Genomic DNA, 27,940 nt, shown 5'->3' on the forward strand with positions numbered 1-27,940 from the left:
AAATCCATCCAGCTCCAAAGTTTAGACCCTCCCTGCTGAAACACCAGTAACTGGCAGTGGAAGCAGTCAGACAGCAGGTTATAGTATGCATGACAAAAACTGAAAAGAGAGGATGCCATTGTCTTAAGAACAAATGCAGGAAATAACATGATTATTTATTTATTTACTTATTTTATTTATTTTACATTTGATTACAGGGAAAGGCTGACTGGACACGGGCTGTTTTTCAGAGAAGGCCCACAGAGAAAAGCTCCACATAATTCATACATGTTAAACTTCTGAGTACATTAAACATCACAGTGAGTTACGTATACATGAACTTAACATAGTGAAACAGATTCCATACAAACATTATGTAACTTCTATACAGAATCAGTTAGAAAGCCATACAAGGATTTTTTTTAAACACACTGTATTTCCTTATCATCAGAACTTAAAGAACCTGGTGGCCAAGGACGAACATAGGATAGCAGCAGATTTCTTCAGCTCCACCAATTTCATTACACTGACAGGAATTAATTACTTAAAAAATTAATTTTTGAAGTAATTTTCTTTCTAAATATGTTTGTTTTATATAGTTCTTGAACTATATCTAAAAAAGAAAGGAAATCTTAACAATATTCCTGTCAGAAATCACTTTGGAAATTTTCCTGTCAGTTTATCAGTCTGAAATGAGTTCCAGTAAGACAAATTCTCAAGACTCCAGCATCAAGAAAGAACTTCAGTCTCTGATAATTATAATCCAGCAACTTAATGCTAAGATGGATAAAATGGATACTAAAATAGACACCTTCATAGAAAAACTACAAAACAAATAGACTTGTTACATATAGACCTGCAACAACAGAAGATCCAGATGACAGGCATAGAAGAAGCTGTGAATGACATGGAAAATAGAATACAAGAAGAGGAAATCAACATTGAGTTTCTGCTGAAACAAAATACACATTTACAAACAAAGCTGGATGACCTGGAAAATAGATCTAGGCGCAATAACATTAGGATTTTGGACTGCCAGAAAATATTGAAGGTAACAATATTACTTCTTTTTAACAACATGGCTCCCTAAAACTTTAGACTTACCAGAAGCATTCTCTTTTGGTATCGAAAGAGCACATAGATCTATAGCTAATACTAACTCTAACAAAAACTATCCTAGATCAGTTATAGTTAGATTTCTATCATCTTTTGATAAAGAGATGGTTCTTAAATCTGCTTGGGCTAAAGCTCCTGTTAAGATTAATGAGACAACTGTGCGTTTTGACAATGACTATTCTTCCATGGTAATAGCTAAAAGAAAAGTTTTTCTGCCACTAATAAGGGAGCTTAAAAAAGCACAGTTTAAAACATACCTTCTCTGTTTCCTGCCAAGCTTAAAATCTTCCTTCCTGATGGTCCTAAAATTTTCGATGACTTAAACTCTGCTTTACTGTTTATCAAAAAAAATAAGATTTTGGATAAAACAGAAGAAATGGAATGGGCTAGTCCTTCATTAAAGAGACTGGCAACTGAAACTTCGTGGAAGACTTCAGAGAAGAAGAAGAGACTAAAAAACAAATGATTTGTCCTATGTTTTTTTTCTCTCATCATTTTATTTCATTATTAATCTTTTTAAATATAGTTCCTGCATTTCCAAGAAGCAACAAATATTTTGAAAAAGATTTATTCAAAGTTATTCTCTGTGTGCAAAGAAATGTTTGGTTTCATAACTAGTCAAAATACCTGGAGATTTAATGGCAAGTTGTGATTCAACTGGTTTCTCTTTCTGAAAAGGAGAAGTAAGGTCAGTAATTTGATACATTTTTTTCTTTATCTTTTTTTTTTTCTTCTTCTTTTCTTCTTTTCTTTGTTTAAACAATGACATTCTATTTAGATTATGTAGTGGGTAAAAGGTGGGGGAGGGCAGGGAGAGAAGAGTAATGAAAATATGATTAATAGACTAATAACATATTTATTCCTTGTAAAAAGTTTATATGTTCTTCAAATGCTATTCCTAATTATACTTTCTTGATTACACTGCTTATGCTTGTTTGTAAATAATCTGTCATGCTTTAACTAATAATAATTAGAACTAAATAATAGTAAATATGTTTTATTTTTAACTCTATTAATATAAACAGTAAGTAATATACCATTGTATATACTTCTTATAGATTTCTCTTACATTTTTTTATTTCTGCCTTACACCCTTTTACTTTCTACTCTCTTTTTCTTTTCTTTATTAATATATAGAAATGCTTTTGATCATATAGACACAGTAAATAATAAGATTTGCATAAAAATTGAGTTGGGACAAAAATATTGAGTTTTATTACTTATTAATAATTTTGGGCTTAATTTCACTTACATAGAAGCTGTAATAACCTGTAAAATACATTGTGAAGGTTTTGTCATGTTTAGATGCATTTACACTGCTAAATGAATGTTTGTCACTAGTTTTTAATACATTTCCCGCCAAAATGTTAAGAGAGACAATCTGGGATGTGGGCTGTCTCATGCACAGTGTCCATGAGCTACTTCAAAAGCTTCAACTCTCAGAATTCTCACAGAGAAGCTGAAAGCAGCTAGTCTCACATTTGACCTAGATATCACACTGACACATCACAGATTCAGGAATGACACTCTACCAAGAAATAGAAATGATACAAATGCGACTATGTGAAGGAAAATGAACTCTTTAACATCTAAATGTGAGTTATTTTATATAATTACCTAAATATCTATGTTATAATTCATAAAATATGTCAGTTATAATGAATTTAAATGATACAGTTTCTTGTAGTAAGTAAATGTCTTATTTTAGAAGGCATAGAAAATGAAACATTTATTCAAGTGTTTTTGAAAATCTACTTAACAGCAGCTTAATAATCTGTGTTAAAACTTATGTTCCAAACATATACATTACTATAACTCATTTAATTCATCTGATTGACAAGCATAAATAATTTTATAACTCTATACTGGAAGAAATTGTCATGTGATATATTTTAAAGCAGTAGTATAGCATGGTTGTAAAATCTGGTTACTAAAATGTGTTTGCTGTGCATTATTTTGTATAAAGCAGACAGATTTATTATAGGGACAGCAAGTAAGATAGTGCTAAGTAAGGACACAACTCAGTGAGATCAGATATATATATATATATATATATGTGTGTGTGTGTGTGTGTGTGTGTATGTTTGTGTGTATGTGTGTGTGTGTGTGTGTGTGTGTGTTTGTGTGTGTATGTATATATATATATATATATATATATATATATATGTATATGTGTGTGTGTGTGTGTGTGTGTGTGTAGATATATATATATATATATATGTGTGTGTGTGTGTGTGTATATGTATATATATATATATATATATGTATGTGTGTGTGTGTGTGTGTGTATATGTATATATATATATATATATATATATATATATATATATATATGTGTGTGTGTGTGTGTGTGTGTGTATGTATATATGTATATAAGTGTTTCTGAGAATCTGCATAACTATGCAGTATGATTTATAACAATTTCTATGAATACAATATTTTATTCTATTGACAATAATGAATTTGAGTAAATGCTCATATACAAGCAATTCAAGGTTTTTTTGGAAGCCGTTAATTGCATTTACATGACAGAAAATAGATGCATCTTAATATATGTAATGTCTGAATCATATTAGCCAAAGTTTTGATTTAAATGAATGTTAGAACTTATTTTCTCTCCTCTTGATTTCTAACATCAAGATTATTTGAATGCTATTTGAATACAAGTGTTTTATATTACATGGATGTATATAGTAGTATGAACAGTTTAAAAAAAAAAAAAAAAGTTTATTTTAGTTTATATGATGCTGTTTTACCAAATGTGTAGTCTTGTCTTGCTAGATAATTGAATTGAAAACTGTTAACCTCAGTTAAATATAACTAGTATTAAATTGATAAGGTGGTAGCTGAGGTACTGCTGCTTAGGGTAGGGGGTTAACTTGAGTGGTAAATACTACTCTAAGTTGGAGTTTATAACTCCAGGCTGGATGCAAGGTTTAATCCTTACATTATTTTCACTTGTTCATTGTTATTTGTATATAGTTTTGACATCCACAATATATTTTGTACATTCATTGTCACTACAAACAAAATTGAATCCTATACGAAATCCCATAAGAGATTCAATAAATACAGCTATATTTAAAGGTACACCTAAAGGAGGAGATGTAACATTACTTATCTTGTTATTTGTTATTTTGATCATAAGATTCTTAAGTTTTAAAAATGCCAAATGACATCTTTAAAAGGAATTTCTTTAAACATTAATGGATTGAATAATCCATGTAAAAGGGCAAGCCTAATAAGATACATTAATTTACATAAGGCCAACTTAGTCTTCCTGCAAGAAACCCATCTCTTGAAAAAGATATTGATAAACTAGCCACAAACAAATATACAGTACTGGTCAGTTCAGAGCACACTCAGAAAAAGAGGAGTGGCTATTTTATGGAATAAAAGTATGCCCATTCCTAAAACCATTAAGTCTTATCAGGATGACAAAGGAATGTTTTGTATGGTTACAATACAAATTAATGGGAAGACTTACACTTTAATTAATGTATATTGGATACCTGGAATTGGTATTAATACAGTGAAACATCATCTTGATAAGATCATATCATTCTCTATAGGAGATATTATTTTAGCTGGTGACTTTAATTGTATACTACATGAAAGAGATACTACCACTATAGGGAAAAGAAGAATTACATCTAATGCAAAACATTTAAATGATTTTGCTAATTCTTATCATTTGAATGATATTAATAATCAGATAGATTCAAAATCATTACCATACACTTTTTTTCTAACAGATACAAAACTTATTCAAAAATAGATAGGGTCTTTATTTCTAACCAGATGGTAACAGATTTAATTAATTCCAAAATCATTTCATGTCCTATATCTGATCATAATTCAATTGTTTTTGAATTCATGATAAAAAATACTCATAATGTTCAGATCAAAAGGATACCAGCATACTTAACTCAACTAAAAGACTATAAAGAATATATACTTTCAGAAGTAAAACATTTTTTAGACATAAATAATACTCCTGAAGTCTCCATTGTTTATGTTTGGGATGCCTTAAAATCATATCTATATGGACAAAGTATTAGACAAAGTATTAGATGGTATAATAATAAAAGGAAATCTTGGGATAAGGAATTGTTAGATATTCAAAGTAAATTAGACTCCTATAAACATAATAATAAAGAAAATATTATAGACAAGAAAGTTATTGAAGAAATAAACAAACTAAATGAGAAATACAAAGAAATTTTAACTCATAAAGTTAAAATAACTTTAGAGAAATACAAGTTTTTGCCTTATTCAATAAGCCCCAAATACTTACATAGACTTAAAAATAAAACAAAAAGTTGAATAAACAAAACCATATCAAAGAAATATTTTCTCTAAGGAAAAAGAAGAATGTTTCTAGTATACCAGAAATACTAGATGAATTTAGAAATCACTTTCACAAAATTAACCATAATAACATTAACATGGAACCTAAAGATAAAATAAAGGAGTTTATAACCACAAACATGAATAAAAAGCTTAATAAACAACAGATTAAACTATTGGACAAAAGTATTTCATATACAGAGGTTATCACACAAATAAATAAGCTTAAATCAAACAAAGCACCGGGTAATGATGGTATTATACCAGAGATTATAAAATCCTTTCTAAAAGTACATATTCATTAACACATAAGGTTTTTATTTTGGCCCAAACTGAGTTAATAACCCCCCCATCTTGGCAATATACATTTATTTCGCCAATTTTAAAACCTAATAAAGATCCAACTAGATGTTCTTCATATCGGCCCATCTCATTACTTAATGTTGATTATAAAATGTTTATGAGTATCTTTGCTGATAGATTGAAGACAATCATTCCCGGCATTATAGATATAGATCAGACAGGCTTCATTGTAAATAGAAATACTTTTGATAATATAAGAAGAACTTTAACATTAATAGATTTTGCAAATAGGAAAAAGAAAGATTTAACACTTATTAGTCTTGATATAAGTTCAGCATTTGCTTCAGTAAGTTGGGACTATCTGTTTACCTTAATGAAGTGCACAAACTTCTCAGATGCATTTGTAAATCTAATTGAGCATTTATACAAAGGAACATTGGCTTATATTAAGGTAGGAACATATGTTTCACAAAAAATACCCATTCTTAAAGGTACAAAACAAGGATGTCCACTTTCTCCACTATTATTCACTTTAGTAATGGAGCCTTGGGCTAATTTGATCAGAAACAGTACTGACATAGAGGGTTTTTAAATAGATAAAAATACAACATCCAAAATTCAACTTTTTGTAGATGATGTTCTAATTACATCAGCAGGATCTAATTCTTCTATGCAGTCTCTATTTGATAACATGATGAATTTTAAAAGTATTTCTGGTTTAATATTCAATGAAGAAAAAACTAAAATACTACCTATATATACACGAAAAAATATTCTCATTAGTGATTTTACTAAATATGTACCCAATTCAGGTCAGATAACTTATTTAGGTATAATACTATCTAAAGATATTAAATCTATTATATATAATAATTATAATACCTGTTTTCTTAATATACAAAATCTTTTAATACCTGGCATGATATGTTTTATACTAAGGAGGAGAGACTTACAATTATTAAAATGATAATATTCCCCAAGATTTTATACTTAATACAATCAATAATACTTCCACCTACAAAAATAATTATCAAGAAACTGAATACACTAATGTTAAATTTCCTATGGGCACCTAATAGACCTAGGATTGCATTAAAGAAACATACTAATAGCTGGTCTCAAGAGGGTATTTCTTTTCCAGACTTTAATTTATATACTATCTCTTCTATTGTAAAAGTTATTACTTTATTAATAGATCAGTCATATGTCGCAAAATGGAAAGATTATTGGGAGCTAATTAGTATGCACTTCATGAAAATCTCCTTAACACATAAAAATATGATTGTAAATAACTCCACGTTATGGTTACTAAAGGAATTTTGTACTTCACCTATTACACCTAAACATATGGTTTGTTACCCATTAAATATTATTATTAGTTATCGTAACTTTATATTCATGCACCCTAAGTATAGGGAATGGAATTTTATTGTATTCCCTATAATGTATACTCAGGGTATGCTTTTGTCATCTACTTCTGAAGGAACTCATTTAGCTATAGATAATGATCTAAAGTACTGGTATCAGTTGATATCTGATAATAAAGTTAAAAATCTAGATTTTTTAAAACAAGAATTTGATCTAAGAGAAACTTGCTGGTTAGAGGTTCAGACCTTTAGACAACATCTCATTAATAAAATAGATCTAATGTCTAGAACAGTTAAAGAATCTATTCCAACACTGATTGATTACTTGATATTAAATTTACAATATAAAGTTTCTGATAAAGGTAAACTTTCATAAATACATAAAATTATCAGACAAGAAACTTTTTACAGTGTAGATTCATACTGGAATTATTTCACTTCTATTAATGGGGACCCACCAAATCAACAAGATAAACAATATATATTGGAATCTGCTTATAGAACTACGTCTTCCATTGTCTGGAGACTTTATACATGGAAATTTTTACATAGATCTTTTTATACACCTTTGATGATGAATAAAATAAATAATAAAGATAATTTATGTAAGAGATGTAATGTAGAAATTAATGCTGACTGGGCTCATATGTTTTATGACTGTATAAAATTGAAAGAATACTGGAAGTCAATTAATGAATTTTTGCAGGCTCTTTTTACAGATAATTTCATTATTTCTAAATCTCTTATATTATTCAACACACTTGTACCTCAAACTGTTAAAAAGGTCAAGCTTCCCTTGTTATGGTCTATTCTAGCAGTGGCTAGGAAAATAATAACTAGAAATTGGATTTCAGATGCACCTCCTTCGTTCAATGAATTTAAAAATGTTATGAATATAGTGTGCCATATGGAAATAAACACAATTAGGACAAGAACAAATAGAAAAACATCTTATTATATTGTATGGGATAATTTACAAAATTTGTTAAAAAAATTTTAATTTCAATAGCATGGTATTTTAGTTTAATTAATTGATCTGATTGTAGTGGATGTCTTTGTAAATACTTTAGTTGTTTTGTTGAATGTTATAATAATACCTATTTTTAATTACTTGTATAAAACTGTTATGATATTTCTCTTATATGTTAAAACAATAAACCTGTTTTAAAAAAAAAGAACTTAAAGAACCTATGTGTATGTAGAGCATTAAAGTCAGCTTAGAAGAGTAATAGTAACAGTTGAGAGACAAGAGTTTAATCGGGAACAGTGCAAGGCATAGCCACTTGTTGGATAAGTGGGTTTTTAGAAATTTTTTTTAATTGAGTCAAAGTTGTGGTGGATGTTAAGTTAGTTGGTAGTGCATTCCAAATTTTGGCTATGCAATTTGAGAAGAGGGTTTCTCCAGCAAGATCACTGGCTGTGGTTATCTTTAAGAGGGGTTTGTTGCTAGAGCGCAGAGATCTGGCACTGGAGTAAGGTAACAGTAGGTTTTGCAGGACAGGTGTTTTCTCTGGTTGACAGAAGATTTTCTGGGAAATGGTTAGTTGGTTACAGAGTAGGAGTTGGGGGAGTTCTAACCAGTTGGGTTGTTTGAGTGCTGAACAGTGGGGTGAGTTTGCTGTATACCTGTTAATTTTGTTTTAACAGGAGTCTATTTTTGCTAACTCAGTTTTCCTTAGGTTAGTGAGTATGTGTGATGCATATAGCGAAGTTGAGATTAGATGGGTTTGGTCAACAGTTTTTGTGTTTTTGTAGGATACTGCTTGTTCCTATAAATTGTACCAAGTTTGTGGTGTACTTTTTATGGTTTGGGATACATGTATGTCAAATATCATGTTGCTGTCTATTTCAACTACCAGAAGTTTGGTGTGAGGTGAAGGTGAGATGAAGGTGTTGTGCACTGATACAATGCTGAAAGTGGAGAGGAGTACACTAGCTTTCATGTGGTGGAATAGCATGAATTTGTTTTTTGGGGAGTCCAGAATTGGGTGGGAATTTGTTACCCAAGTTTCTATGGCTAGGAAGGCTTCTTCTGTTAGTATATGTAGTTCCTGTAGAGCAGTAGCAGCAGCTATCACTGTAGAATCATCTGCATACTGAATGACTTGAGGCATTTGGGGCTGAGGCATGAAGGTTGTTTGTAAATATAGAGAAGACTAGGGGGCCTAATACAGAGACTTGAGGAACCCCCTAGGGTCATGGGAAGAAGGGGTGACAAATTTTGTTGCCAACGTACTGCTTGCTGGCGCCCAGTTAGGTAGCCCTGGAACCAAGCAAGAGTAGACTGACACAGATTCAACTCAGCGAAGGCATTTATAAGTTTGTTGTGTTAGACCATATCGAAAGCTTTTGATAAGTCTAGAATGACAGAGAATACACATTTACTATTGTTTCTACGAAGGTTGACAGTGTTAGTAAATGACATTAGCGCAGTGGTAGTACTGTGGTTATAAAATATAAGAATCAAAACAAAGCTTCTGTTATTAGTAAAATGTATTATTTGTCATGCAATAAGAATTTATAGCAATATTTATTTTGAAAGCTTTAAATTAAACTGTATGCAACACATGCTGTGTTATGTAGACAATGCAACATTTTAAAGCAACTCTTACAGCCAATAAAAATCTGTAAATGTCATCTGTACTGACTTTTTTTTAACATACTACTCAGCTATGAAATTTAACTTGTTTTTGGCATTTTGCTACCACTATGCTATATGAATTGTCACAATACTATTTCTTATTTATTACTATTTTGTGGATAGAAGTCTGATCATACAAACATTTGCCAAATAAGGAACAATAATTGTTTCTTCCACAAAATATCAACCCCATCACCAGCACCGTTAAAATTCAAACTTCACATCAAGAACTTTTAGAAAACTATAGCAAGAGCAGGAAATTACTTTTGAGATTTATCTAAAAATGGTAGGTGGCTGTGGTGGTGCTGCGGTTAGCGTTGTCGTCTCACAGCAAGAGGTTCTCTGGTTTGATTCTGGGCTCAGGTGCCTTATGTAAGGAGTCTGCATGTCCTTCCCTGCGGTCACGTGGGTTTCCTCCAGGTGCTCTGGCTTCCTCCCACATTCCAAAGACATACAGTTAGTGGACTGGACACACTAAATTGGCCATAGGTGAGTGTGTGTGCGTGAGTGAGTGGTGCGAATGAACTACCGTGGCAGGGCTAGCCACCCAGCGGTGTAAACCTTGGCTCAAGATGATTGTCACAAGTGACACCCCGACTCCATGTGTAAAATGAGAAAAGGGGTTGTAGATGGATGGATGGATTTATATAAAAATGGCTGATGCTGAAATTAAGAAAATTCTGCAATGCTAGCACTAACCTGTTGGCATCTTTTTCTTCCAAGGGAGGTAGATCATAAATATCAACTTCATCTCGTCTCACCTGGGAAAGGCTAGGCATCACTTCATTGCTAGGACAAACAAAGAAAAGCTTTAGAACACTGGTCACAAACTATACTTTTGGTAGTAGTCTGTAGAATATGGTGTTAATAAAACATTTTCTAGAGGACTACTATTCCCCAGTCAAACATTTTGTTTCAGGAAGCTATTAAGACAAACAACTTCAGAAGTAAAGATGTTTGACATCCATAGGTTGATAAATTTGTAAGCTAAAAATCGAACTAACAAATGAACAATGAAAATACGATTTGCACTATTAAGCATTCCTTTACTATGTGATTAACTATCCAACAAGTTCTTCTCTCAGAAACGTAACAGCTGTATATCTTCATTAAAAGTGAATAAAGAAATTGAGTATGTGGAATCACAATGTAACTGTATTAAAATATCAGCAGATGGCAATAATGTTAAATAAGAAGCCTAAAAAATGGTCATTATTGAAAGCACATTTGCAAGTACATACTAACCATAAACTACAGCTGTGGGAGGTACTCACCATAACAACAGATCTTTCTGTGACAGAATAGTAGTATGTAACAAGTGGGCTTTGAGACACCACTCAGTCTTTAGCTGTACAGCTATCCAAGCAGCTAGAGGTCTACCTACACAAGGGTAATGTCATCTTTGGTGCTTCTATTAAGAAATGAAATAACTAATCATTAAATTATAGTTTTATATTCTCCCAATTTATAAAAAATAAATACATCATTAAAAGCACACAGCATAATTGGAGGAGTATGTGAAAAATGTGAAAGGACACAAACCCAAAAAGGTGGTGGTGATATTTGGGTTATCCATACCTTTAAGAGCACTTTAGAGTACTACATTTTATAGTACCCATCTCTCAGAACCAAATTGTAGTTATTTATGGAGAACTCTAATAAGGGTGTCACGATAAATAGAAAAAACCTAAATCAGCTAATAATAATAATAATTTGGCACAACAGACTGCTATGATAGGATAACCTGCAATCATGCCTTGACAAGCCATATGTAAAAGTATGAATAAATGAACAAAATAAAGCTTTACCTATGTCCTGTGCAGGAAAAAAAAAATAAAAAGCGAAAGTGCCTTTATGGAGCCTGGCATTGTTCTGCTACATGTACTGCATAACAAATGGCAATCCATTTTGGGCAAGCCACTTTGATACAGTGCCATTTGTATCTATCTGCCATTCATAAATGGGGGGAAAACTGCTAATTAGAATTTAAGCTGTGTTTTCTACAAGATGGAAGGAATCAGAGTTCTCTATGGAGATCCGAGGTGTTAAACAGTCTCTGTCTTCCTGTCTGTTAGAGAAAATTCAAACTTTATGGACATGCTCAGGGATATGAATTGAACTATTTTTGATATGAAACATGCATTTAATTCTCAAAGTCAAGCTACTAGGAAAGTTGGAAAGATCTGATTAAGAACAAGGTCCAGTTGAGAAATTATTCTAGCAGTTTGCTGGTACTATGAACAGTGTACCACAGAAGAGAAAGATTTACTGTACAAACGACTCTGAGTTAGAGGGTGGAAGTATCAAGTTTTCTTTGATGCATCCCATTCCCAAACAAGAAAGAGCACTCTGAATCAACAGTCTTTGCAAGATGGATTTTACTATAAGATCTGTGGAGACCTGGAAGGCAAAAAGAATGAAAGCAAAACTGTTAGAACACTACACCCTGACATAAGAATAAATCAAACCTGTGTCACCAGAGATGTTTCTAATAGAGCACATTTTAAAAATCATCAAAATGTGAAGGCAACAAACTGACAAACTATGCATTAAGAGGTTTTTCATTTAGCCAGAGAAGACTTATAAAAAGCATTCTGGCTTTCTTCAAGATGTGAATCACTTCTAAAATAATGATGCTCTGTTTGGAAATGAAGAAAAAGAATATTCACACAACATGAAGGATGGAGGAAACAGAGCTTGGAAATACTACTAGCTTGACTATTTCACTTAGTCCCCACTTTAAGATAGAATTAAACTTCTTTTTAGCTTCAGCTAGAAGGATTTCTAAATATCATGAACCTTATCTATTTAAAAAAAAACTATCTTAGAACCAATTCTACATTTATGCCTAAAAGCTGCAATGGAGTCAAATTTAAGTCAGTAAAAATGTCTGCTTATATTCTTTGCAGCCTACTCATAACTAAGGGGAGTACCTGCTGCACTTACATGGATGGTCACCTCCAGCTGAACCAAGTCCATACAAAAGGATACAAAGATTTTCAGGAACACCTTGAACATTAAGCCAACTCCCATCTCAAAGCAAATTCCTGTGAAGATGCTGAGGATTGAACCAAAGACCTCGTACATGCAAAGCATATGCACCGCTGAATTACATCCCTTTACATAACATTTAGGCTCATAGGTAGTAGTATTAGGCTAAGTGCCTTTATCTCACCTCAGAGATGACAATCAAATCCTGTACCTTGTGCCTGTGAACAACTTAACCATTACACCAAACCCCAACTTGAAATGCAGTTGTTCTTAAGCATTGATATCATACCCAGGAAAGCCTAGTCAAGCAGAATAAAAACTAGGGTGTTAAGACACGGCCTCTGCACAATATTATAACACTTTTACTACAGACATGTTAGAAACCCATCTCCAAACTTTCCCCTCTAAATCCAAAGGGTAAGGTTTGTAAAGTAAGAGAAGCCTGTTACCTGTCTCTTTCAGAGAGAATGAAATATGTGAATCAGGTTTTGAACAGGCAGTATAACGTCTATCTGCTTATCTATACATATCTCCTACAAAGCTGCAATGGAGGGAATGAGGAAGGCTGCAGAATAAAGAAATCTACTTCCAATGTACTAGGAGAACTATCCAAAATGTTCCCAAGAAAGACACCTCTTTCATCCTGGCAGTAATTTGAGAAAGAATCACCTGACAGAGCAGATGTCAGGAATAGATTTTCTCTGGATCAGATCACTGAGAAGGGGATTTCAACTCTAAAGATTTCTGTCCAAGTCAAATGCATCAGAAATAGCTTTAATAAGTGCTGCCTACGGCTGTCTGGAAGAAGAATCTGAGTCCCTACATAAGGACACTTACTCCAGATACATCCCTTAGGAACGCCAAGTCCCAAAAAAGATGAATCTCTCATGTTTGGACTCAAACACTGGACACAGTTCAAAAGAAGTGCCTGACCCCTGGTTCATGATGGCCTGAAGAAATACACCAGAGGAAATTGGAAAAGTGAGTGGTCCCAGGATCAACAAATGGCCACTACTGATGCACTCACTATCAGTGGAGGTTCAAATTACACCTGCAGAGAAGCAAGAGCTCTCGGGTAAGTAATGCTTTCTTTCAAGGAACTGCAGAATTGGATCAGCAAAAGCATTTATCTTCTTGGTAAGCATCCTTGCTGTGACTGAACATGATGTGTCACATACAATAAAGATTGCTGGAATGTGTTGGTTAGAAGGTACATTGTCATAAACAGCACACTTGTACTTTTTCCTGACAACAAAATTCCCAAACACTTTTGCACAAACAGAACACTAAAATCCTGCCAGGAACTCTCAATAAAGTTAAAAAATCAGTCTGACAAAAATAAACTCCAGACAAGGTGTGACAGCATGAACATTCAGAGCCCCTGCCTAGTAAATGCACAAACAATATACCAAATTTGGTCAGAATGCTTTTTAAATAAATTTAGACTGACAGAAAAAATGGCAGGTAAACTGTCAGAGTGAACACAAGTAGCACATATCCTGTGAACCTATGAGCTATCCATTAAATCATGTCAGAAACCTTTATATGCAAAAATTTTTGCCTGACAGAAAAAATGGCATACAAGTTGTCATTGTGTGCACACTCTATAGACATACACAGTAATGCACAAGCAGTGTATTAAATTCTCATCCACAAGCCATAAAAGATAAAAGTAGGGCTGACATAAGAAATAGCAGGTAGCTTACCACTGTGTGCACACTCACACATACCCCAATAAATGCACAAGCAGTACACTAAAAATGTCATCGGCAACCCATGGATTTATTTTTAACAACTGAAAGGAACATTCATCGAACGACCATTCACTGTACGTAGACCATCAAAACTTTATTTCCTGGAATTCAAAACAATCTTAAATAATTCCGGTGAATGATCATAGCTGGCCAACATAAAGGAAATGGAATGTAGTACCTACTTATCGGTAATGTAGTGATAAAGAAACCTGTCTTTCGCCATTGCAGTGCAATCTCAGAGTTTGTATATATAATTAGTGGGGGATGTGGGGAGGCAGAGCCACCCTCAAAATGTGTCCAGTATTCACAGAATCCTTCTCCTGTGGGGATGCTGTGAATTTAGACTGGCACAGAAAAATGGTGGGTGTGTTTCCACACCGTGAGCACAAGCAATGCATATTCAAACAATGTACCTGCCAAAATGTAAAATCCAGTCAGTACACAGAAAGAAGACAATGACTGACAAAAAAATCACAAGCAATGCATATTCAAACAATGTACCTGCCAAAATGTAAAATCCAGTCCGTACACAGAAAGAAAAGACGACGACTGACAAAAAAATGGTGAGTTGCAACAGTGCTAACATTAGTGCAATGACAGCTCATTTCACATAAAAACACTACTCCATACCAAAAGCAATATAAAGGTTTGCATAAGCAGAAAATGTTATAATAAAAAAGCTACCTATGTAAAGCTAAAAAGAGCAGTCCTAGATAGTTAAACTGTAGAACAGAATACTGTGTTTCATAAAGGGCCAAAACCACTACAAAAAGTAAAGCAAGAAGAATGTTTTATACAAATTCATACATACACCCCCACGTGTGTGTGTGTGTGTGTGTGTGTGTGTGTGTGTGTGTGTGTGTGTGTGTGGATTCACTTTAGAAGCTCGAAATAGTGAAATGTCGGAATTCAGTATTTCGAGCCCATAAAGTGGAATCCTGAAAAGAGCAAAAGCTTAGAAGCACGAAATTCAAAACTTGGAATACCAGAGGTTTTGAATTTCACGCTTCTGAGGTTCCGCTGTGGTCACAGATTTGGGTAAGTGTGTGTGTTAAGGGTTTTGGGTAGGGGCTGTGGAGTGTGTTTTGTTGCTGTGATGTGTGTGCGCGAGGAGAATGTAGTTTGTGTGATGGTGTTGTGTGTGTGTTTGTGTGTAGTGTGACCCCAGAGTTGGACTATTTAAGTAAAGGGGAGTATGAGGGAAGCAGCCCCCCACATGGGGGGGTGCAGGGTGGCTTGCCCCCTGCTTTTATCTAGTACAAAGTACTAAAAGTGGGAGACAGCAGAGTGTTTGTGCAGAATGACTACTCATTGTACACAAGGCAGAAGATGAGTAAATATTTTTCATTATTCACGGAATGTTGAGAAGCAGGCATGAGATTCAAGCTGCTGTACCCATCTGTTTTCAAAATAATTTTCCCTGGAGGAACAAAATCATTTTTTGATGAAGTACACGCTAAGGAAGAAATACAAAAGTTTGTTCAACAAAAAGTGAGCTGTGAAACACAAGGAATGGTAATAAAGAAAGTACAGTTGTGTACCTACCATAAATGTAGATGTTCGAGTGTATTCACTGTTGCAGTCATTACTCTTGGGTTATCCTGCTGGCAGGCTAACCTCAGTCGGCCAGAATTCCAAAGTCTAGGTCCGGTGTCGGTTGCTGTCATCTCTTCCCTGACATCAGTGTGCCAGGAGTATAAAAGATGCAGCTAACGCCATTTTCTTCAGTTTTTCTTGCCCCAGATGTCAGGTGCCCCCAAATTGGTAGGCTGAAAAATATGCCAATAAAAATGCATGCACAAAAATAACATTTCCTTCATCTACAAGCAAATACACCAAAAAGGTTGTATAGGATGGAGAAGTGCAGATAAGTCCCAGCAAATAAAAGGGGGATGGTGGGTGGGTAACCTGGACTGCAACAGTGAATACACTCTAACATCTACATTTATGGTAGGTACATAACTGTACTATGTTCATCATGTTTCACTGTTGCAGTCATTACTCTTGGGTTGAATCCCAAAGCTGAGGAAGGGCGGCTGGGCTAAATAGGGTTAGGAGAGGCTATGAGCCCCTGCAGAACTGCAGTGGCAAAGCCTGCTCTGGACTTAGAGTAAAGAGGTAAGTGGTAGTGCTTTGTGAAGGTGTGCACTGAACTCCAAGTTGCAGCCTCTAAGATATCTTTGGTTGGTACTCCTCTGAGGAAGGCTGCTGAAGTGGCTGCTGCTCTGGTGGAATGAGGCCTAATGCCCTTAGGCACTGATTTGCCACGTTGAAAATAGCAGAAATGGATGCAATGGCCTATCCATTTAGAAATAGTCTGTTTTGAGATAGCCTTTCCTTGTGATCCTGCAGCATATGACACTAAAAGTTGCTCGGTCTTTCTGAAAGCTTTAGCTTTGTCCAAGTAGAAGCGTAACTGCCTGTGTATGTCCAAAGAATGCAGAATTTTCTCACCCTTGTTCTGTGGGTTAGGATAAAAGGTAGGCAAGTGAATGGTATGGTTAAGGGCCACACTAGACACCACCTTAGGCATAAATGTAGGGTTTGTTCTCAGAGAAACCCTGTCCGGATGAAAAATGATGAAAGGTTCCACAGCCATGAGTGCTTGTAACTCCGAGACTCGCCTTGCAGAGGTTATTGCTAGGAGCAGAGCTGTTTTCCAGGATAAAAATTTTGATGTTGGCTCGAAAGGAGGCAGTGTCAGTTTTTCCAAAACATAATTGAGGCCCCAGGCCGGAATTGGTGCTCCCCTTGGAGGTCTAATGTTTTTGGCCCCTCTGAGGTACTGCCTTATTAAAGGATGAGAAAAGATAGGTGGTTCCGTATTGTAAAGGGCTGAAATGGCAGAGGCATGAATCTTAATTGATGAGAAAGAAAGGCCTTTGTTTAGCATCTCAGTTAGGTAATGTAAAGTCTGAGGGATATTTGGTACACACGTGTCACTGCCTTGTTCCTGGTTCCAAGCACAGAATCTCTTCCATTTTTCTGCATAAGATTTTCTGGTACTGGGCCTCCTGGCCTCCAAGATAACATCCATAACAGCTTTTGAAAGAGGAGTGTTCTGAATGGCTACATTATTCGCCATGCTGCCAGATTTAATGTCCTGAGTTGGCTGTGCAGGATCTGATTGTTTTGTTGGGTCAGTAAGTGAGAAGTTTGAGGCAATATCCATGCTGGACCTTGAGACAAGCTCTTTAGGATTGGGTACCAGTGCTGGCATGGTCAGTCTGGTGCAATCAGTATCATTTTTGACTTCTCTTGTTTGACCTTTAGGAGTACCCTGGGAAGGAGAGGCAGTGGGGGAAAAACATATACCTTTAGATTTTTCCAGCTGAAGGATAGGGCATCCACTTTCCATGCTTGCTTGTGATAAATCCTTCTGCAAAATCTCTGCAATTGGCAGTTGTGAGGGGAGGCAAATAGATCTATGTCTGGGCATCCCCATTTCCTTAGTATCATGCTGAAGACTTGTGGATCCAGTTTCCATTCGTGGGGATCCATGAGGTTTCTGCTTAGATCGTCTGCCAGAGTATTTGTTTTTCCTGGCAGGAATTGTGCTTGGAGATGAACTTGAAAAGCCAATGCTGTGTCCCATAAGGTCATTGCTTGTCTGCAGAGGGGGTAGGAATGTGTACCTCCCTGCTTGTTTATGTACCACATTACCGTAGTGTTGTCTGTCTTTATCAGTAACTGCCCTGGATGAAGCAGGTCCTTGAAAGCTGTCAGGGCATTTTGAACAGCTAGCATCACTTTTGGATTGATGTGAAGATGCATCCGGTTTGCAGGCCATGTGCCCTGAATACATTTTCCTGCCATATGGCCCCCCCAGGCATAATCTGATGCGTCTGTCTGGCTGTGGGTAATCTGAATGGCAGACCCTTGTTGTGGTGACTGGCTTCTGCCCACCATCGAAACTCCTGTTGCAGGCAGGGAATGAGTGCAATTACTGTCTACAGGCTGTGGCAATGCTGAGTCCAAACACTTTTTAGATACCATTGTAGTTTCTTCATATGCAGTCTGGCATATGGAATTAGTAGAATGCAAGATGCCATGAAACCAAAGGCCTGCAGGATTTTCCTTGCAGATAAGTAGGTTTTTGTTGCCAATTTCTTGAAGTAAGTAGTCAGTTGCTTTTGTTTGTCTGGTGTGAGATAAGCCATCTGGGCAGTTGTATTTAAGCTTGCACCCAGGAATATTATCTCTTGAGAGGGCACTAGTTTTGATTTCTTTTCGTTTACTGTGTACCCTAAGCCAATTAGTAATCTTTTTACAAATGCCAGATGCTTCAGAAGAATGTCTTTGTTCTCTGCTTGAATTAGGCAGTCATCCAAGTATGGATATATTTGAATTCCTTTTTGTCTGCAAAACGCAATTACTGGTGCCAGGCATTTTGTGAAGACCCTGGGCGCAGTAGATAAGCCAAAGGGCAGTGCAGAGAATTAGTAACGCATTGAGCCAGCTATGAATCTGAGGTATCTTCTGCAAGATTGTCTGATTGGGACATGCAGGTATGCCTCTTTTAGGTCCAAAGTTATGAGCCAAGCCTTCTTGCCCAGCAAGGGCAGTAGCTGCTGTAGAGTCAACATCTTGAATTTTGGAACTTCCAGAAATGTATTTAGTATAGACAGGTCCAGTATTGGTCTCCAGGTTTTGTCCTTTCTGGGTACTAGAAAGAGTCTGGAGTAAAATCCTTGCCCCTGCTCTTGTGGTACTTGCTGAATGGCCCTCATGTCCATGAGGGCAGTAAATTGTTTTTGTGCTTCTGCCCATTGATTGTGTGGCAGGTCTGGCATGCTTTTTGACCTTGGTAGGGTGTGAAAATGGAACCTGTAGCCTTGGGACACTATGTTCAGGACCCATTTGTCTTGGGTAATCATTTGCAAATTTGATGAAAAAAGTGCTAGTTTTCCCCCTAAGGGGGCTGCAAAATGAAAAGTGCTTGGATCTGGTAAAGGAAAGTCATTGGGACTGTTTCCAGTAATGTTGTGATTTCTCTTTGCCGCTTTTGGAGGTAAGAGCACCCCAATGTTTAGGCCTGTATGAGCCTTGGGGCTCAGATCTGCCTCTGGGACGCCTGTATCTGCCTCTTTGTTGTCTGTCTGATAACGGAAAGGACCGATTTTTAGAGGGCCAGTTCCTGCTAAACCTGGGTGGCTATACCTGTAAGAAATCCTTGACTGTCTGCATGGATTTTGCTTTATCCTCCATTTTTTGCAACACCTCTTCTGCTTTAGTACCAAACAAAGTATCATGCTGTAATGGTGCATCTAATAATTTTGCTTTAACATGATCAGGCAGATTCTGTTCCTTTAACCAAGCATGCCTCGTAATAACAGATCCTGTAACAGCGGCCCTGCAAGAGGCCTCCAGTGAATCATAACCACATTGCAAAGCATGCTTTCCCACTTGTTCAGCTGCATGCAATAAATCCTGCAATTCCTTGTTCTCTGAACATTCAGTATTTGTCAACATTTTCTGTTTAAGCAGTGACATTAAAAATTGCTGATATTTAAGCATATGAAACTGACAATTTAAAGCCCTTACAGCCAGGGTAGCAGAAGTGTAGACTTTTTCCCCCCATCTGTCTAGAGCCCCAGAATCCCTATCAGGGGGGACAGGGTTTTTTTGCAGTGGAAGCTTTAACCCCTTTGGGACCCTGAGATATAGTTTCTGGGTCAGCTGCGGGGTTTTTATATATGAATTTATGAGTATCCGGGACCATGTAGTATCTGTCTGGGCAGGTGCAGGGGGCAAAGAGTCAGGGGACAGGCTAGACTCTGAAAATACATCATCTACAATATCCAGAACAGGTGGAATTAGCAAGGGGTCTGTGCTGAGGACGTAGCAGAAAGTCTGAGCCTTTTCTTAGATTCAGAATAATCTTGGCTTTCCCCGTGGAAATGCTCCCTCATGGTATGCAGGGTTTCCCCAAAAGAATAATCCTCAGGAGGAGAGGCTGAAGGAATGGATTCTTCACCATCAGAATCCTCATAGGGAAGCATGGAGTAATCCTGTTCAGAAGAGAAATCAGAGGAAATGGAAACCTGATCAGAAGAACCATACTCTGTCTCTTGCCTAGGCCTCTTATCAGGAGGGGGATGGGAGCCCCTGATCAAACTAATTAGGTCTTCGGCCATTTTGAGCATCTGTTTTTAAGGCATGGAAGTCTGAAAAGGAGAATGCTGTACTTGTTTCTTTGTCTTTAGAGCTGCTTTAGTCTTTGAAGCTGAAGATGGCTTAATATATAGTTGTGTAGGTCTGAAGACACCCTCAGAAGCCGATGCCTGCTCAGCGGCTCCAGACCCATCTGAAGGAATGATTTCCGAGTGTCCAATACCTTGAGTTTCCAGAGACCCAGTCGGCTCCATGTGGGAGTCGGAAGCGGCTTGTGGCTCTGAGGTAGCGGGCGCCAGGGGCTGCGAAAGTGCCTCACTGAGAACCGGCAAACTGGTGACTGGCCTAGCAGAGGCTTCGTCGCCGGTTTTGGACCTCGGATGCATATCCTTTTCCTTGTCCTTGCGTTTTTTGTAAACTCCGGTTGTCGGCTGGTCCAACGGCATTATATAATTAAATCTTCGGCCAAAGTAATGAAATGCAAAATCGAACAGACGCTTGATAGTGCGCTGGTTAAATCTAGCACAAAACCGACAGCTAGCAACATTGTGATCAGGGCCTAGGCAAGGAATACAGTAAGAGTGAAAATCCTTATGAGGTATTTGCTTCCCACAAGAAATACAATTGTTAACTTTTTCTGACATCGGTCTGGAGCAAGAAAAAGTTTCCCCAACGGGGTACTTAGCTTTAATGAAGACTTCAGTTCTGAAATTCGGATTTGAAAATCTCAGGAGTCGGCCGACCGGCACTTGCGAACTGCTTTTGCTTCGGGCACCGCACGGCAAGAAAGACTGAAAAAAATGGCATCGGCTGCATCTTTTATATCCCTGGGGAGATGGAGATGAACAGGAATAGAACAAGAGAATTTTGGACTCTCAAACTTGTAGGGGACTCTAAAGCATATGCCCTACTTAATACCATTAATCTTTGGAGAATAAAATCAGTAACTTGAAAACTGACAAATGTGGGATTACAAAGAAATAATTTTATTTGTGAAACATGCCAAAACAAGAAAATCTGGAAATACTGGACTTTTATGGACTTTGTTAAAATTGTAGGGGACACTAAAGCATATTACCTAACTCATGTGACTAATGTTTGGAAAAATACTCAGGAGGGGAAGAGGAGGGAACACTTGACTAAGTAAAACAATTTTTTCTTAATAGTACTATTTTGATAGTGCATGATTTTTTTTTGCATGTTATAAAGTTGCTTTCAGTTTTTTTAAGTGTAATGGGGATACTAATGTAAATAGGTGCTCCTGTTTTTTTTTCTTTCTCCTTGTTCAATTTTAAGAAATGTAGGCACTGCAATGTAAATAAATCTGGTTAAAACAGCATGACAAATTAGTGTGCTTTTTCTCATTCTTGCATAGGGGAATAACCATTAGCTTAACCTAGTAACAAGTTTTAAGAAAAAGCAAGAAAAAATGGAATACTGAATATTATAAAGCTTTTTATAGTAAACAGAGGTATGCTTGGCAGTTTTGTGTCTGGTTTTCATGTCTCTAGCAGAAAACTGGTACAGAGAAATGGCTTGGAGAAAATGTTTTCTGAAAGCATTCAAGTGTTTCCCAGCTGAGAGCGCTATAAAAATAAGACAGACCCAGACAGCACTTAAAAGAACTACAGGCTATACCATGCACCTTAGCGTGGATAACCTTGCTATTAAGTTATCTCATTTCCATGTGTGCTTTTGTCAGCTTGGAACATTTGTTCCTATGAGGACGGTAAAACTTCAATATTAGAAGATGTACATAGTTTTGTGTGTTACTATTAAGTTAGTAGGTTTCAGGGGGTATTGGGGTATGTTTGTATTTCTGTTTGAGGGTTCCGATAAAACAAAAAGTTCTGTAAGATGTGACATATGTTCAAATGGAGATGACAAGAAACAACTGTATAAAATATTAACCTGCCAAACAGTACATGCATGTTACATAAAAGCTGGACCTAGACGTTAAACAAAAAAGTTGCTATACATAAAAGATAGAAATAATAACTTTTCAAGAATATTATGCTTTCTGTAATGTCTTTAAATGTTAATGATATCACAGAAAAATAAGAAAGAGTAGTGTACTTCATTAAAAATGCTGAGTGCAAATATCTATGCTACAGGGGAGACACTTGGAAAAAGTAAACATGAATTTGATGGTTGTTCTGCGGAATACCTGGGGCAAAGGAAGAGAGAAGTACTTATATTAATTTCAAGAGGAGCTCCAATAGTGATAGAAGAGGATTAAAAAGACAATAATGGTAGATTTGTAGTACCAAGGGGCTACTGGCAAGGGAGGAGTACTACACTGGCATGTATTTATATTCCACTGAAAACTGCTATCATGGAGCTTAAGAAAATTCTGGGAGAAATAATCAGCTTTCATCATGGAATATTACTTATAGGTCAGGAGTGGAATTTGATTTGCAACAGTACTGGAGCCTTCCTGTGTCCTGACAGAGTGCTCTTCAAACTATCTGGAGATATACAGAGCTGAGTATATTTTTCTGGCACTTCAGAGTTGTGTACTGGTAATTGTTGTTTGACTAATTTTTATATCATTGCTGGCTGACTTCAGAGTTGTGCACTGTTATTTTTGCTTCACTGTATAGCTTTTCAGATCTCTGCTGAAGGTGGTGGTTTTCCCGTACCCACCCTCCCTATTCCTGTGTTGTTTAAATTTGGAGGCTTTTGCAGTTGCCTGTCCCCACTGTAGATTTGATCTTGGACACTCCCCCCAGTCCCATATCTTTACCTCATTCTACCAAATAGACTCCTTCTGCACTTTTTAATCATTTTTAATTTAATTGCATTTTTTAAACTATTTGGTCTAACATTGCTACATACTCAAGTGTGCTAGCTTGCACTGCATTTGAATTGTTTTGACTGCTGTTTTAGCTACTTTTCAGTATATATAGATATAAGAAAGAAAGTTACTGTTTGTCGTTTTTGCATTTAAGTTACCTGGCACTTGCTCACTAAAGCAATTATATAAGTCAGCACTAAAAAATTAAAAGCACTACACCCTCACAAACTCCCCTTGAGTATCTTGTTCCCCATTGGCCCTTTTTTCAATTATAAAGGAATTCCCAATACTATTCTAGCATGTCCAAAGGTCAGTTGTCAATCTCCTCTCCAGTCCAGCTGGTGAATCTGGGAATCTTGAGGCAATGTTACAACTGCCTCATGTACACAGACAACCCTCTCCTCCTCCCAACAAATTCCAGCACATGTGAGAGATGCAACCATATAGCCAAACTGGAGGCTAAGCTCTCTCAACTCAGTACTGGCATAACCAGTCAGGAGGAGAAGGAAACCACACTCACTACAATTCCAGTCTCAAATAGACCTACCACGACAGCAAACCAAACACATAAACACACAAAAACATACTCGGAGGCTCTAAATAAAAATCTGCCTAAGCAGCAGAGACCTTCAAAGCAGACACCCAAGCAACCGCTACCCCAAAACAAAACATGTGCAACACATAGCTCACAAAGCCAGTGTGCCGAACAGTTACAGCCCTTAAGGCTAAACAACACACCTGATACACTTGTAATAGGTGACTCTATCGTCATGCACACTGACGTCCCACTCACCACGCTGAACAAGGAGAAGGTCACGGTGAGCTGCCTGTCGGGCGCTAGGATCCGCCACATAACACAAGCACTCAGGTTACTCCAAGGCAAGTACTAATATGACTCCATCATTCTCCATGCTGGTGTGAATGACCTGAGAAGTACCACCCTGGACTACATGAAAAGAGACATAGAGGAGCTCCCTGAGCATGTAGCCCAGGCCAGTATGACCCTGACCTTGAGTAGCATCTTACCCTCACCAAGAATGATGCCACAATATGAAGACAAGATGATCAATTTCAACAATTGGCTTAAGTATTGGTGTCATTCAAAGGGGATCCAATGCCTGTCAGCCTGGGATGACATGCTCGACAAGCCACGATGCTTCGCTAGGGATGGCTTGCGCCTGTCACCCCTGGGCTTTCGGACATTGGAAAAGGCTCTTGCTACCCCCATAGCGCCTTTTTTAAGCAAGGCTCAAAAGACAAACCCACCTCCATAGGTATCACAAGGGATAAGAAACTAAGAGTAATGCTACTCAACGCCAGAAGTCTAAACCTCAAGATGCATGCACTCGAAACTCTCCTTAGCATGGAGAACATCGATATCTGTGCAGTAACAGAAACCTGGTTCAAGGCTCCCAAGAGCACCCCAGCACTACCAGGTTAAACCTCATACCATGCTTTTCGGCCCCAAAACTTGGACCGAACCACAAAAGGAGGGGGAGTATCAATATTCATCAAAGATACCCACACCTCCAGGTTGGTGGCACAGCACGAAGCATCAGAGACTATCCATGTGCAACTAACAGTGGGTAAAACTGCCTTCCAGTTTATAGCCTGCTACAGACCACCCTCCCAAACCCAGGAACCCCAGTCTGCCTTCCTGAGAACACTGGAAAATATGAAGGTCTCTCCAAACACCATTATATTGGGCGACTTCAACAACCCAAACATAGACTGGGAGCATTACTCTAGCTCCAACACCCTAGCCCAAAGGTTCCTAGAATTTATAAACTCAAATGCTATGGAACAACGTGTTACCACTCCCACAAGAGGGGAAAACATACTGGACCTGATCATCACCAACATGGGGACTTTATGCTCCAGACCAGAAGTGTATCCCTAAATGGTAAGATCAGACCATAAACTAATCTCACTGGATATTCACATCCCGACCCCACCCCCTGCCCAGAAAACCACAGTGAAAAACTTCTCTAAAGCAAATTTCACACTCCTCAAAACTGAGGTGGAATCCGTCAAAGCCCCCAGGCCTGTGGAAAATACGGCCCAAACTGCAGAATCCTTTATAAACGCATTCTATGAACACCTTCAGGAATGCATGGATCATACAATCCCAAATAAAACCAAGACCCAATCCTCAAAAGGCAGACGTCCTGTCTGGTCGACCCCAGCCATAAACAAACTATACAATAGAAGGAGGAAGCTACTACATAATAGAGCAAAATCCCAAAAAGGGAAGGCATCTCTGATCAGTATTAGCAAAAAACTACAGCCACTCATAAAATCGTCTAAGGCCAGCTTCGAGAGAAAAATTGCACAGGACACTAAGGATAATCACAAGGCTTTCTTTAGTTATGTTAGAAACCTGGGTGGGAATTCCCAGATATGCTCAGAATTAGTCCAAAATGACAAAAAATACACCGAACCCACAGACATTGCCAACATCCTAGCTGACAAGTTCAGCGCAAACTTCTCCCCCCCCCCATCAAAAGGGCAAATATCTATCCCAGCAGAGTGCTGCCCCCCTGAAAACACAGATGCTCAGGTAAGAGCCGCCCTCTCCAAAGCAAAAAACACAGCATCAATGGGACCAGACGGTGTCCCGGGCTGTGTCCTACATGAACTCCTAGAAGAGCTAAACCCAAATATAAAACTACTGTTCAATCTCAGCCTTACTACAAGATATGTACCCAAAGAGTGGCGTACAGCAACAGTGGTCCCTCTCCACAAAGGTGGTGCCTCAATGGATCCTGGAAACTATCGCCCCATAAGCCTGACTAGCTTGGTCTGCAAAGCTATGGAAAAGATCATCATGGACCTCATAAATAAAGATATTGGGGACCTACAGACACTGGATCCTACCCAGTTCAGCTTTGTTAAGGGCAGATCCTGCCTCTTAAACCTGTTCGATTTCTTTGAAACAGTCACCAAGGCCATTGACGAGGGGAAAGTGGTCCACACAGCCTACCTGGACCTCGCAAAAGCCTTTGATACAATACCCCACTCGGGCATTATAGATAAGCTCACCAGCTTAAATATAAACCCCTATGTCACTAGATGGGTTGCAAACTGGCTCAAGGACAGAACCCACATGGTTAGAATTGCTGGAGCCATGTCGGACTCCAAACCAGTTACAAGTGGCGTCCCACAAGGCTCAGTCCTGGGACCTCTCTTGTTCGGTATATATTTCTCGGAGGTACAGGCCAACATGGAAGGACTGTGGCTGACCAAGTTCGCAGATGACTGCAAACTGGGCGCCATAATCGACTCTCCAGCCAACACAAGCATCCTCCAAAAGGGCCTCATAGAAACAGGCAACTGGTGCCAGAGCCATGGCCTCAAGCTAAACGCCAAAAAGTGTATAGTCATCCCCTCTGGCAAAAACAAAGTGCCCACAAATTACCACATAGATGGTAATCCATTAAGTACAGAAGAAGTAATTAGGGACCTGGGGATCCAAGTTGATAGCAATCTCTCATTTGACAACCACGTGGCCAAAGTGGTTAGAAAAACATTTTATATAGCCCACCTAATCATGAAGGGATTCACATCTAGATCAGGGGAGGTCATCGAACCTCTTTACTCATCCCTCATCAGGCCCATAATTGAGTACAATGCCCCTTTTGGGATGTACCTTACCAGACACCTGCAGCAACTGGAAAGACCCCAAAAGTACCTCACCAAGAGGATCAAAGGGCTCAAACAGATGCCATATGCTGCCCGGTTAAAGAAACTCCAGCTCTACTCAGTGGCATACCGCCTGCTCAGAGGCGATCTGTGCCTGACGTAAAAAGCCATGTCCAACCCAGAATTAATGGACATGCTGCACCTCAGAAAATCCAAATCCCATCAAGCTACGTGCTCGAGAGACTTGAACCTTAGCACTGAAATAAATAGGACATGCTGGAGGGACAGATTCATAACCCAGAGGCTCCCTTCACTCTGGAATAAAAGCCCAGTCCAGGTTAGGCAGAGTCCTTCACTGACTCTCTTCAAGAGGAATCTTGATGAGTGGATGGGAGATCGTAGGTTTACCCCGGGTATCACTTCTGTGTCACTGTTAGACAGAGGCACAGTACACTAACCTCAAAAAAGGGCATAGCAAAATTAATTTAAAATGGGTGGCGAAAGCCAAACACACTCTGGCTAGGCTTATAAATGCCCTAGGGCAGATAGCCTAGTATGAAACCTATGAACCCATACATATATATATATATATATATATATATATATATATATATATATATAAACCTTTCTTGTAACTAGTGTAGTCCAGTATCCAGGACTGTATGTAAGCTTCTGAGCCCCCCCAAGCTTTCTGTGTTGGAGGGAAGCCTTCTAGCTTATCAGTGGGAGTGGTAAGCACCAGGTAACCTATCTATCACATAAGGAGTGGTTCTGGCCTAGTGGTTTCTAACTCAGCACAGCTCCTCGTGGTGTCCTGCAGAGTGACCCAAGCAGCAGAGAGACAAAAGAGAGACTTTAAACAGATAAAGTATTTTTACCTCTGCTT

The 27,940-nt window shown here is 37.7% G+C and overlaps 1 protein-coding gene across 1 annotated transcript in view; it reads right to left on the bottom strand.

Moving 5' to 3' along the window:
- LOC122801730 (DNA excision repair protein ERCC-5-like) overlaps positions 1-27,940 on the bottom strand; it is a 941,093-nt gene that overhangs the window by 618,878 nt on the left and 294,275 nt on the right. The window contains exon 5 of the mRNA XM_044071253.1: positions 10,456-10,545. Within this exon, the coding sequence (XP_043927188.1) occupies positions 10,456-10,545 (90 nt within the window). The remainder of the gene's footprint in view (positions 1-10,455; positions 10,546-27,940) is intronic.

This window comes from Protopterus annectens, chromosome 5.part0, assembly GCF_019279795.1.
Source record: "Protopterus annectens isolate FY-2018-M chromosome 5.part0, PAN1.0, whole genome shotgun sequence".
Taxonomy (NCBI): Eukaryota; Metazoa; Chordata; order Ceratodontiformes; family Protopteridae; genus Protopterus; species Protopterus annectens.